General features: G+C 52.4%; 1 protein-coding gene across 1 annotated transcript in view; it reads left to right on the top strand.

Annotated features, from left to right (window-relative positions):
- The first annotated feature begins 6,254 nt into the window (after nt 1–6,254).
- Nucleotides 6,255–13,980, top strand: part of LOC144672209 (immunoglobulin superfamily DCC subclass member 3-like) — a 32,273-nt gene continuing 24,547 nt past the window's right edge. Inside the window, exons 1-2 of the mRNA XM_078534026.1 lie at nt 6,255–6,442; nt 8,955–9,319. Coding sequence (XP_078390152.1) covers nt 6,255–6,442; nt 8,955–9,319 — 553 coding nt within the window. The remainder of the gene's footprint in view (nt 6,443–8,954; nt 9,320–13,980) is intronic.

The raw sequence follows: 13,980 nt of genomic DNA on the forward strand, positions 1-13,980 counted from the left end.
ACCTTCTGACTCAGTTACAGAAAAACAGGAACAGGTCCCCGCCTGTAGCCCTATCCAAATGACTACATGAGCAAGTCTGGTCAGTGGGGACTGTTTAAACATCGAATGGGTCTGTGTCCTGACCCAAAAATTAGTGCGCTTTCCAGCAACGGGCTCAGGACAGCAAGCGATGGAGAGATGTTCTCCCCCACCCTCACCTCCCTACAGTGCCACCCTAGCTGAGAGTAGCACAGACTCGGAGATCCAGCTGCCTGGCTGAATCCCACACTATGAGCTGAGCTCCTCTCGCGTGCACTTCAGAGAACCAGAGCCCATCTTAGTAATAACCATGGAATATGAAAGCCCAACCCGGCTCAGTAAACATCTCACTGCTCCGATAGCATGCACTCAGTATCCCACTGTTTTAATGTCTCTTGTGATTTCAGATATAATCCAACCAGTAATGTATAGCTCCCCATTAGCTTCGTAACCACAGACCATCAGACTACTGCTGGAATCTGCTGCAATATGTGAGTGTGTGACGGTGTGTATCCCAATGTCAGTGAGACATGTGAGAGTGTCATTGAGTATGATTCCCATCGCTCCACCATTGGCGGCCATACCTTCAGTTGCCTGGGCCCTAAGCTCTGGAATTCCCTCCTTAACCGTCTCCGCCTCTCTCCTCCTTAAAGCCTGCCTGTTTTGACCAAGCTTTTGTCACCTGTGTGAATATCTCCTCGTGTGGCTCGGTGTCAAATTTTGTTTGCTAACTCTCCTGTGAAGTGCCTTGGGATGTTTTTACAAGTTTGGAGGATTATATACAGGTTGTTGTTGAACTTGAGCAAGGTTCAGTGTTAGCTGAGGCCCTATTGTGATGGTGGTTCTTGGAATGGAGTAGGAAGAACAATAAGGAGCGTCCAATAAAATGAGCGTCCTTTGGTACATTAAGACCCCAGGGCTAGGTCCCAAGAGCAGATAAAGAGTGTCCGACATTGTGTGTGTGTGTCCTCATTCCAGAACTGACTCCCAGTCGTGCCTGTAAACTAATCAGAGTCACTGGCAGACACACCGAAGGCATCATATCCTCGATAGTTTCTGTAACCTGTTCCACGTGCTTTCACTAATTAAAGACCCTTTACATTTAGGATGAATGAGCTGGTCAGCTCCTGTTCCTCTCCACTTACTGATCTCTAACCACATTGTCCTATCAGTATCCTCTGAATAAAAGACTCTGTGGGGTGTTAAATTGTGCCCTTGTTTTATTTTCCACATCACATCAGGGAGCTTTTGAGTGTTTAACCTTCAGTTAATTACCCCCTGGTCCCGATCAATTTCTATCTGGTAATTGGCCAGTTAATTGACCAGCCCTGTGAGATTATTCCCCCCCCACACCCCTACCTTCCCCCTCACATATATCAGTGTCTGTCTTTTGACAGACTGTGAATGAAGGGTAAACAATAAGAAACGGTGGGGGGGTGGGGAGTTGTCCTCAACTGTGGGCAGTCAGACTTGGACAACGAGCGAGCGAGCGAGAGGGGGCAAAGGAATCTCTCAGCTTTACAAACCTACTTGGAAACCGAAAGGGACCAAAACAGCAGAGGTTCCCCGCACAAACTGCCTGTCCGAGCAAGACGATAATGTTGGAGACTCCACGCTGCCGTCCCTGAGTTTGTTCAAATTCACAGAATGACGGAGTTTGCACCCGAGCCACAGGCTGGAGTTTGGCTCACGTTTCTGCTGCTGTCGCTGACGTTGGGTGAGTCGGGGACTGCTCCTTTTTGTGAAACAATGGTGGGGGGGGGAACCTGTGAGGAGGGTGGTGGTCAAAAAAACTTCACTCCGTTTGCATTTCAAAACAAAACCCTTCCTGCATAAAAATTGTCTTCACTTAAATTGGAGAGTTTAACACCAAGAAATTTCCAGTTCTTTCCCCGCTGCAGTAGTGAAAAGTTTGATGCCTTGTTGCCAGATGCTGTGTAATCTCTTCATACAAATCTCTTCCCTGGATATCGAGGCTAACTGATTGTCCTTTTATTCATGTGAAATGTGTTGCTCACTGATCGCAAGTTCCTGATAAGCAGTGGCTTCTCTCTGAGGTTTCTCTGTGTGGGGTTTCAACACATACCCAGCACATTTTGGAAGCAATCCGAATATTACTCCCAAGTAGCCATGTCTGAAATGTGTAACTGGTCACAAAGGTTTGGAGAGTGAGTCACGGGCACTGCAGTGATTTAGGAAGGGCAGTGCTGTGGGCCCTAGTCCCTGCTCTGTGTGTGTAGATTCAGATTTTCCCATGTAGGCCGAGAGAGGATGGAGAGGTAAAGAGTCGGGGGGTTGAGTGGCATCAGATATAAATCCGCGCAGGCCTCACTCAGTTTCTCAATGTCAAATTTAATACTTTATAAATACTCAACACTTCAGTGCAGTACTGAGGGAGTGCCGCCCTGTCGGAGGGTCAGTACCGAGGGAGCGCCACACTCGTAGGGTGAGTACTGAGGGAGAGCCACCCTGTCGGAGGGTCAGTACCGAGGGTGTGCCGCACTGTCGGAGGGTCAGTACCGAGGGAGCGCCGCACTGTCAGAGGGTCAGTACCGAGGGAGCGCTGCACTGTCGGAGGGTCAGTACCGAGGGAGCGCTGCACTGTCAGAGGGTCAGTACCGAGGGAGCACCACACTGTCAGAGTCTGTGTGGGACCCGTACCCCAGTGAGAGTCAGTGTGTGTGGAACCCGTACCCCAGTGAAAGCCAGTGTGTGTGAGACCTGTACCCCAGTGAGAGTCAGTGTGTGTGGACTCACAGAGACTTCCTGTGTGGGGAACTGTAACCCATTAAGAATCAGTCTCTGTGGGGGCTGTACCCCAATATCAGCCCATCCCAGAAAGCAGGGAGTGAAGGGTCTATATCGAGGTGAAATTAAATTAAGTGTTTGGTGTATTTTTTTTACATGCAGATGACTCTCTCTTGTGTGGACGATCCCTGTCTAAAGTAGTAAAGCTGAAACCCTCTCCCCCAAAGATAAATGTGAATTCACTTTGTGTCTCTGCCCTATTGTAGCCTGCAGCAGACCCAGACAACTGGGGTTGGATGAACTCTGCACCAGCTCCTCTCCGTCTTTCTCCAAAGTGAATCCAGTGTCCTTTTAAGGCTTTAATGAAATTATTTGGAGTGTCTGAGCCACAGAAGCAGCAGGAGTTCAGCGCTGCATTCACAGCCTGTCAGCCCGTACAATGGAACAGGCAGAGGGTTCAAGAGCACCCAGGTCCTATTCAACACAAGTCATTTGTCAACTTTAGCTCCTGTTTCACAGAGTCAAAGTCAGCAGTCAGCCATCACTGTGACACCCAAACAGATTGTATCTTGTGATTTTCTCCTCTTCACTCCTCAGGCCGCTGAGTTTTACTGGGATAGCATGTCACACTCGACATCTTCCCCTTGGATACCCCCAAGTATCAGCCTACACAGTGAGTGGAGGCAATTGAACTGGAAAGCAGCACATCTGAGTTCAACACTGTTCTCATTAACAGCCAAGCAAATAGGCAGTGATATATAATACTGTGTGTTATACTCCATCTGTGTGTGGTATAACACTGTTAGTCTATGTCACAGTGCGGTATATAATACTGTGTTCGACTGTCACAGTGCGGTATATAATACTGTGTTCGACTGTGTCACAGTGCGGTATATAATACTGTGTTAGACTATGTCACGGTGCGGTATATAATACTGTGTTCGACTGTCACAGTGCGGTATATAATACTGTGTTAGACTGTGTCACGGTGCGGTATATAATACTGTGTTCGACTGTCACAGTGCGGTATATAATACTGTGTTCGACTGTGTCACAGTGCGGTATATAAATACTGTGTTAGACTATGTCACGGTGCGGTATATAATACTGTGTTCGACTGTCACAGTGCGGTATATAATACTGTGTTCGACTGTGTCACAGTGCGGTATATAATACTATGTTCGACTATGTCACAGTGTGGTATATAATACTGTGTTAGACTATGTCACGGTGCGGTATATAATACTGTGTTAGACTGTGTCACAGTGCGGTATATAATACTGTGTGTTAGATTGTGTCACAGTGTGGTATATAATAGTGTTTGACTGTCACAGTGCGGTATATAATACTGTGTTCGACTGTGTCACAGTGCGGTATATAATACTGTGTTCGACTATGTCACAGTGTGGTATATAATACTGTGTTAGACTATGTCACGGTGCGGTATATAATACTGTGTTAGACTGTGTCACAGTGCGGTATATAATACTGTGTTAGACTATGTCACGGTGCGGTATATAATACTGTGTGTTAGATTGTGTCAGTGCGGTATATAATACCGTGTGTTAGACTGTGTCACAGTGCGGTTATATAATAGTGTTCAACTGTGTCACAGTGCGGTATATAGTACTGTGTTCGACTGTGTCACAGTGCGGTATATAATACCGTGTGTTAGACTGTGTCACAGTGCGGTATATAATACTGTGTTCAACTGTGTCACAGTGCGGTATATAATACTGTGTGTTAGACTGTGTCACAGTGCGGTATATAATAGTGTTCAACTGTGTCACAGTGCGGTATATAATACTGTGTTAGACTGTCACTGCGGTATATAATACTGTGTGTTAGACTGTGTCACAGTGCAGTATGTAATACCGTGCGTTAGACTGTGTCACAGCGCGGTATGTAATACCGTGCGTTAGACTGTGTCACAGCGCGGTATGTAATACCGTGCGTTAGACTGTGTCACAGCGCGGTATGTAATACCATGCGTTAGACTGTGTCACAGCGCGGTATGTAATACCGTGCGTTAGACTGTGTCACAGCGCGGTATGTAATACCGTGCGTTAGACTGTCACAGCGCGGTATGTAATACCGTGCGTTAGACTGTGTCACAGCGCGGTATGTAATACCGTGCGTTAGACTGTCACAGCGCGGTATGTAATACCGTGCGTTAGACTGTGTCACAGCGCCGTATGTAATACCGTGCGTTAGACTGTGTCACAGCGCGGTATGTAATACCGTGCGTTAGACTGTGTCACAGCGCCGTATGTAATACCGTGCGTTAGACTGTGTCACAGCGCCGTATGTAATACCGTGCGTTAGACTGTGTCACAGCGCGATATGTAATACCGTGCGTTAGACTGTGTCACAGCGTGGTATATAATACTGGTGTGGGGAAGGGGTCTTGGTGTAGTGATTGGCTTGTCAGGGTAGAGAGGGTGCCAATGTGGTGAGGTGGGTGTCAGGGCAGTGAGGGGGGGCAACGAGGTGGGGGCAGCGACGGGGGTGGGGGCAGCAACGAGGGTGGGGGCAGTAAGCGGGTTGGTGGGGCCTTCGGGGAAGTGAGGGGGAGGTCCGTGTGGCCAGGAAGGGGTGTGGCAGCAAAGGGAATTGGAGCAGTGATCAGGGTATCAGGGCTTTGAGGGATGTTGGGGTAGAGAGGAGATGGCAGGGTATTGCAGTCAGGGTAGAGAGGAGATGGCTGGGTATTGCAGTCAGGGTAGAGAGGAGATGGCTGGGTATTGCAGTCAGGGTAGAGAGGAGATGGCTGGGTATTGCAGTCAGGGTAGAGAGGAGATGGCTGGGTATTGCAGTCAGGGTAGAGAGGAGATGGCTGGGTATTGCAGTCAGGGTAGAGAGGAAATGGCTGGGTATTGCAGTCAGGGTAGAGAGGAGATGGCTGGGTATTGCAGTCAAGGTAGAGAGGAGATGGCTGGGTATTGCAGTCAGGGTAGAGAGGAAATGGCTGGGTATTGCAGTCAGGGTAGAGAGGAGATGGCTGGGTATTGCAGTCAGTTGTCTACAGGGATGGATATTGTCTCCTGATGGTTTTACTGTTCTCCTCCTCCTGACTGACAGGCTTCCCATGACGATTGGGTTATCGGGGCAGCTGTTTTCTGGGCCCTGTCTCCTGCAGCTCCAGGCCAAGGGCGAGATGCACTTAGGGGCAAGAGTCAGGTCTCAGAGGTGGACTGAATGGCATCATTCAACATCTCATCCCCAGGATAATCTAATCATTCTTCAGAAAGCAGAGGAAAGGGTTTTGAGTGACATTGAGTCATGAGAACATCCCCTTCCACTGACATATGCAGCTGAGGCTGGGGGCAGATGGATTCCTGGGCGTTTGAGCATCCCTCTTGCTGAGGGAGGGGATGGAGTTTGGTGGTTGGTGGGGGGGAGCTCCTGTTGTCCTGAGTGGCTTTCCTGACCTCCAGCATTTACACATCCTGAACTCCAGCCTGCCCACAGACAGGCAGGGTCCACTGATGGCCTGGGTTTCTATGGAGTTGGGAGCCAGCCATCAATCTCTCCCCGAGGGTGTCAACCAGTATTCGCCACCGCCCGCAGGCACATTGTTCACCACGCCATTCACAGAGAGGCCGACAGTTCAAACAGTAAAACCTGTCAGCATCAAAACTCTTATTCAGGCTGTGACAACAATGAAGGAACTGTTGTATTGCTCAGTGACCACAGTGCAAAACGAGCAATAGTGTCATCTTTCAGCTCAGTCCCCTAAACCCCAACGCTTGCTGGGGTACTGGCTCCTCTGGGGTTATCCTCTGCTACCTCATCTGTACCCATCTGTAAATCTGAATCTAGGTACTCCACGGTGTGGCCCTGACACCAACTCCTGTGCTGTTCTCACCTGAGCTGTCCAGAGGCAAACATTATACCAGGAGCCCCAGACACTGAGCAGGTGAGTTTAATGGGGACAGTGTAGAGGGAGCTTTACTCTGTATCTAACCCCGTGCTGTACCTGTCCTGGGAGTGTTTGATGGGGACAGTGTAGAGGGAGCTTTACTCTGTATCTAACCCCGTGCTGTACCTGCCCTGGGAGTGTTTGATGGGGACAGTGTAGAGGGAGCTTTACTCTGTATCGAACCCCGTGCTGTACCTGCCCTGGGAGTGTTTGATGGGGACAGTGTAGAGGGAGCTTTACTCTGTATCTAACCCCGTGCTGTCCCTGCCCTGGGTGTGTTTGATGGGGACAGCGTAGAGGGAACTTTACTCTGTATCTAACCCCGTTCTGTACCTGTCCTGGGAGTATTTGATGGGCACGGTGTAGAGGGAGCTTTACCCTGTATCTAACCCCGTGCTGTACCTGTCCTGGGAGTGTTTGATGGGGACAGTGTAGAGGGAGCTTTACTCTGTATCGAACCCCGTGCTGTACCTGCCCTGGGAGTGTTTGATGGGGACAGTGTAGAGGGAGCTTTACTCTGTATCTAACCCCGTGCTGTACCTGTCCTGGGAGTGTTTGATGGGGACAGTGTAGAGGGAGCTTTACTCTGTATCTTACCCCGTGCTGTACCTGTCCTGGGAGTGTTTGATGGGGACAGTGTAGAGGGAGCTTTACTCTGTATCTAACCCCATGCTGTACCTGTCCTGGGAGTGTTTGATGGGGACAGTGTAGAGGGAGCTTTACTCTGTATCTAACCCGTGCTGTACCTGTCCTGGGAGTGTTTGATGGGGACAGTGTGGAGGAAGCTTTACTCTGTATCTAACCCCGTGCTGTACCTGTCCTGGGAGTGTTTGATGGGGACAGTGTAGAGGGAGCTTTACTCTGTATCTAACCCCGAGCTGTACCTGTCCTGGGAGTGTTTGATGGGGACAGTGTAGAGGGAGCTTTACTCTGTATCTAACCCGTGCTGTACCTGTCCTGGGAGTGTTTGATGGGGACAGTGTAGAGGGAGCTTTACTCTGTATCTTACCCCGTGCTGTACCTGTCCTTGGAGTGTTTGATGGGGACAGTATAGAGGGAGCTTTACTCTGTATCGAACCCCGTGCTGTACCTGCCCTGGGAGTGTTTGATGGGGACAGTGTAGAGGGAGCTTTACTCTGTATCTAACCCCGTGCTGTACCTGTCCTGGGAGTGTTTGATGGGGACAGTGTAGAGGGAGCTTTACTCTGTATCTTACCCCGTGCTGTACCTGTCCTGGGAGTGTTTGATGGGGACAGTGTAGAGGGAGCTTTACTCTGTATCGAACCCCGTGCTGTACCTGCCCTGGGAGTGTTTGATGGGGACAGTGTAGAGGGAGCTTTACTCTGTATCTAACCCCATGCTGTACCTGTCCTGGGAGTGTTTGATGGGGACAGTGTAGAGGGAGCTTTACTCTGTATCTAACCCGTGCTGTACCTGTCCTGGGAGTGTTTGATGGGGACAGTGTGGAGGAAGCTTTACTCTGTATCTAACCCCGTGCTGTACCTGTCCTGGGAGTGTTTGATGGGGACAGTGTAGAGGGAGCTTTACTCTGTATCTAACCCCGAGCTGTACCTGTCCTGGGAGTGTTTGATGGGGACAGTGTAGAGGGAGCTTTACTCTGTATCTAACCCTGTGCTGTACCTGTCCTGGGAATGTTTGATGGGGACAGTGTAGAGGGAGCTTTACTCTGTATCTAACCCCATGCTGTACCTGCCCTGGGAGGGTTTCTCTTTGAGGAATGTACATGGGCTGTCAAGTAGTGATTGGCAAGAGGAAATCTTTATTAACCACATCAGATCATATGAACATCTTAAACACCTCAATCAGATCATCCAGCAGTGTCCTAAACACAAGCCTAGTCCGTGCAACCAGTCGTCAATATTGAACTGTTTTAACCCCGGGTTTGTTTTGGTGAATCTGCCCCGCGCTGCCTCTAAACATCAACCATTTTAACCATCAACCAATGCAGATGGTGAGGTGCGGGGGGGTGATTCCTTCCTGAGGTGCAGTGCCCAGAACTGAATGTAGATGGGTAATAAAGACAAAATACTGCCGATGCTGGTAACCTGAAACAAAAAACGCTGGGGAAACCCAGCAGGTCTGTCAGCCTCTGTGGAGACAGAGATAACGTTTCGAGTCCATATGACCCTTCTTGGATCATGAAGAAGGGTCAGATGGACTCGAAAGGCTAACTCTCTCCCTCCACAGATGCTGTCAGACCTGTTGAGTTTCCCCAGCAGTTTTTGTTTTCATTTTGTGAATGTAGATGGGGTCTGACTCATGCTGTCCTGCTGTGGTCTGACTTGTTCCTGTGTTTGGTTGTAGATGTTGGGTTGTTGTCTGAACTCAGCTTTGTGGAGGAGCCCAGTGACGTGATTGCAGTGAAGGATCGGCCCCTGGTGTTAAACTGTCAGGTGGAAGGAGTTGAACCTATTGCCATAACGTGGAGGAAAGATGGTTTTGCGCTGAGGGAGAGTCCCCGGGTCTCGTTGCTCAACAACGGCTCGCTCTGTATCCGAAACTTCCTGAAGAAGAAAGAAAACAATGAGTCTGACGCTGGGGAGTACGACTGTACAGCGCACAACCGATTCGGTCTCTTACTCAGCCGCAAGGCCAGGGTGCAGGTGGCAAGTATGTGGTAACTCACTCACCCCCTCAGCCAGACCCCTCACCTGGACCCCCTCCCCCTCACCCAGACCCTCCTCCCCCTCACTCACCCCCTCACCCAGATCCCCTCCCCCTCACCCAGACCCTCCTTCCCCTCACTCACCCCCTCACCCGGACCCCCTCACCCAGACCCTCCTCCCCCTCACTCACCCCCTCACCCGGACCCCCTCCCCCTCACCCAGACCCTCCTCTCCCTCACTCACCCGGACCCCCTCCCCCTCAACCAGACCCTCCTCCCCCTCACCCAGACCCCCTCACCCTCACCCAGACCCTCCGCCCCCTCACCCAGATCCCTCACCCGGACCTCCTCCCCCTCACCCAGACCCTCCTCCCCCTCACCCAGACCCCCTCACCCTCACCCAGACCCTCCGGCCCCTCACCCAGACCCTCCACCCCTCACCCAGACCCTCCACCCCTCACCCAGACCCTCCTCCCCCTTACTCACCCCCTCACCCAGACCCCCTCACCCTCACCCAGACCCCCTCACCCAGACACTCCTCCCCCTCACCCAGACCCTCCGCCCCCTCACCCAGACCCCTCACCCAGACCCTCCGCCCCCTCACCCAGACCCTCCACCCCTCACCCAGACACTCCTCCCCCTCACCGAGACCCTCTCCCCCTCACCCAGACCCCTCACCCGGACCCCCTCCCCCTCACACAGACCCTCCTCCCCCTCAACCAGGCCCTCCACCCCCTCAACCAGACCCTCCTCCCCCTCACTCACCCCCTCACCCAGACTCCTCACTCGGACCCCCTCCTCCTCACCCAGACCCTCCTTCCCCTCAACCAGACCCTCTCCCCCTCACCCAGACCCTCCACCCCTCACCCAGACCCTCCACCCATCACCCAGACCCTCCTCCCCCTTACTCACCCTCTCACCCAGACCCCCTCACCCTCATCCAGACCCTCCGCCCCCTCACCCAGACCCTCCACCCCTCACCCAGACACTCCTCCCCCTCACCCAGACCTTCCACCCCTCACCCAGACCCCCTCACCCTCATCCAGACCCTCCTCCCCCTCACCGAGACCCTCTCCCCCTCACCCAGACACTCCGTCCCCTCACCCAGACCCTCCTCCCCCTCACCCAGACCCTCCTCCCCCTTACTCACCCCCTCACCCAGACCCTCCGCCCCCTCACCCAGACCCTCCACCCCTCACCCAGACCCTCCTCCCCCTCACTCACCCCCTCACCCAGACCCCCTCACCCAGACACTCCTCCCCCTCACCGAGACCCTCTCCCCATCACCCAGACCCTCCGCCCCTCACCCAGACCCTCCTCCCCCTCACCCAGACCCTCCTCCCCCTCACCCAGACCCCCTCCCACTCACCCAGACCCTCCTCCCCCTCACCCCCTCCCCCTCACCCAGACCCCCTCCCCCTCACCCAGACCCTCCTCCCCCTCACCCAGTCCCTCCTCCCCCTCACCCAGACACTCCTCCCCCTCACCCAGACCCTCCTCCCCCTCACCCAAACCCTCCTCCCCCTCACCCAGACTCCATTACCCGGACCCCCTCCTCCTTACACAGGCCTCTCTCCCCCCGCACACCCCCACCCCCCCCCCCAGATCCGCTCACCTGGACGCCGTCTCCCGATTCCCACCTACCCTCCTGCCCTACTTCCAGACCCCTTCTGTTCCTCCGGACCCTGTCCCCTCAACCAGAACCCTTCCCCCTCACCTGGATCCCCTCTTCCTTACCCAGGCCTCCTCCCCTCTACACCCTCTCCCAATTTTCCCCGCCCCCACCCCACTCTTCCCCTACTTCCAGACCCCTTCCGCTCCCCTGGTTCCTGTCCACCTCTCATGGATCCCCTCACCCTGACCCTCTGACCCCCTCCCTTCAGACCCCACTCTTCACCTGGATCCCCTCACCCAGACCCTTCCTCCCCCACCCAGACCCCCTCCTCTGGAGCCTCATCCTTGGGCCTCCTCCCCACACCTGGACCCCCCCACTCCCAGACCTTACCTCCTCACCCTCTCCCAGATGCTCTTCCCTGGACCCCTTCCCCCTGGCACCCTCAACTCCTCCCCTCACCAGGACTCCTTCACCCAGACCCCCTCTCCCTGGTGTCATGGTATTGTCACTGGACTGGTAATGCAGGGACCCAGGGTAATGCTCTGGGGACCCGGGTATGAATCCCACCAAGGCAGATGGTGGAATTTGAATTCAATAAAAATCTGTAATTAACAGTCTGATGATGACCATGAAACCATTGTCAATTGTTGTAAAAACCCATCTGGTTCACTAATGTCCCTTTAGGGAGGGAAACCTGTTGTCCTTACCCGGTCTGGCCTACATGTGACTCCAGACCCACAGCAATGTGGTTGACTCTTAAATGCCCTCTGAAATGGCCTAGCAAAACACTCAGTTATAACAAACCGCTACAAAGTCATCAAAAAAGGAATGAAACCGGACGGACCACCCGTTATTGACCTAGGCACCGGAACCAACAACAGCAAATTCAGCCCTGTTGACCCTGCAGAGTCCTCCTTACTAACATCTGGGGGCAAGTGCCAAAATTGGGAGAGCTGTCTCACAGACTAGACAAGCAACAGCCTGACATAACCATACTCACAGAATCATATCTTACAGATAATGTCCCAGACACCACCATCACCATCCCTGGGTATGTCCTATCCCACCGGCAGGACAGACCCAGCAGAGGTGGCAGCACAGTGGTATACAGTCGGGAGAGAGTTGCCCTGGGAGTCCTCAACATTGACTCCGGACCCCATGAAGTCTCATGGTATCAGGTCAAACGGGCAAGGAAGCCTGCTGATTACCACGTACCGCCCTCCCTCAGCTGATGAATCAGTGCTCCTCTATGTTGAACACCATTTGGAGGAAGCACTGAGCGTGGCAAGGGTGCACAATGTACTCTGGGTGGGGACTTCAATGTCTGTCACCAAGAGTGGCTCAGTAGCACCACCACACACCGAGCTGACCGACTCCTAAAGGACATAGCTGCTAGACTGGGTCTGCGGCAGGTGGTGAGGGAATCAAGAAAAGGGAAAAACATACTTGTCCTCATCCTCACCAACCTGCCTGCCGCAGATGCATCTGTCCATCACAGTGTCGGTAGGAGTGACCACTGCACAGTCGTTGTGGAGACGAAGTCCCGCCTTCACATTAAGGATACCCTCCACCGTGTTGTGTGGCATTACCACCGTGCTAAATGGGATAGATTTCAAACAGATCTCGCAACTCAAGACTGGGCATCCATGAGGCGCTGTGGGCCATCAGCAGCAGCAGAATTTTAATCAACCACAATCTGTAACCTCATATCCCCCACTCTTCATTGAACAGGGTTGATCCTCTGGCTTGGTGGCAATGGTAGAGTGCAGGAGGGGATGTCAGGAGCAGCACCAGGCATACCTGAGAATGAGGTGTCAACCTGGTGAAGCTATAACACAGGACTACTTGCATCCAAACAGCATAAGCAGCAAGTGATAGACAGCTAAGCGATTCCGCAACCAACGGATCAGATCTAAGCTCTGCAGTCCTCCCACACCAGTCGTGAATGGTGGTGGACAATTAAACAACTCACTGGAGGAGGAGGCACCACAAATATCCCCATCCTCAATGATGGAGGAGCCCCGCACATCAGTGCAAAGGATAAGGCTGAAGCATTTGCAGCCATCTTTAACCAGAAGTGCCGAGTGGATGATCCATCTCGGCCTCCTCCAGAGGTCTCCAGCATCACAGATGCCAGTCTTCAGCCAATTCGATTCACTCCATGTGATATCAAGAAATGGCTGAAGACATTGGATACTGCAAAGGCTATGGGCCCTGACAATATTCCGGCAATAGTACTGAAGACTTGTGCTCCAGAACTTGCCACACCCCTAGCCACACTTTCCTAGTACAGCTACAACACTGGCATCTACCCGGCTATGTAGAAAATTGCCCAGATATGTCCTGTACACCTAAAACAGGGCAAATCCAACCCAGCCAATTACTGCCCCATCAGTCTACTCTCGATTGTCAGCAAAGCGATGGAAGATGTCATCAACAGTGCTATCAAATGACACTTACCTGCTCACTGACGCTCAGTTTGGGTTCAGCTAGGGTCATTCAGCTTCTGACCTCATTACAGCCTTGGTTCAAACATGGACTAAAGAGCTGAACTCCTGAGGTGAGGTGAGAGTGACTGCCCTTGACATCAAGGCAGCATTTGACCGAGTGTGGCATCAAGGAGCCCTAGCAAAACTGGAGTCAATGGGAATCAGGAGGAAAACTCTCCGCTGGTTGGAGTCATACCTAGCACAAAGGAAGATGGTTGTGGTTGTTGGAGGTCAATCATCTCAGTTCCAGGACATCACTGCAGGAGTTCCTCAGGGTAGTATCCTCGACCCAACTATCTTCAGTTGCTTCATCAATGACCTTCCTTCCATCATAAGGTCAGAAGTGGGGATGTTCGCTGATGACAATGTTCAGCACCATTCGTGACTCCTCTGATACTGAAGCAGTCCATGTCCAAATGCAGCAAGACCTGGACAATATCCAGGCTTGGGCTGACAAGTGGCAAGTGACATTCACGCCACACAAGTGCCAAGCAATGATCATCTCCAACAAGAGAGAATCTAACCATCGCCCCTTGACATTCAATGGCATTACCACCGCTGA

Source organism: Cetorhinus maximus, chromosome 36 (genome assembly GCF_964194155.1).
Source record: "Cetorhinus maximus chromosome 36, sCetMax3.hap1.1, whole genome shotgun sequence".
In the NCBI taxonomy this organism is placed as follows: domain Eukaryota; kingdom Metazoa; phylum Chordata; class Chondrichthyes; order Lamniformes; family Cetorhinidae; genus Cetorhinus; species Cetorhinus maximus.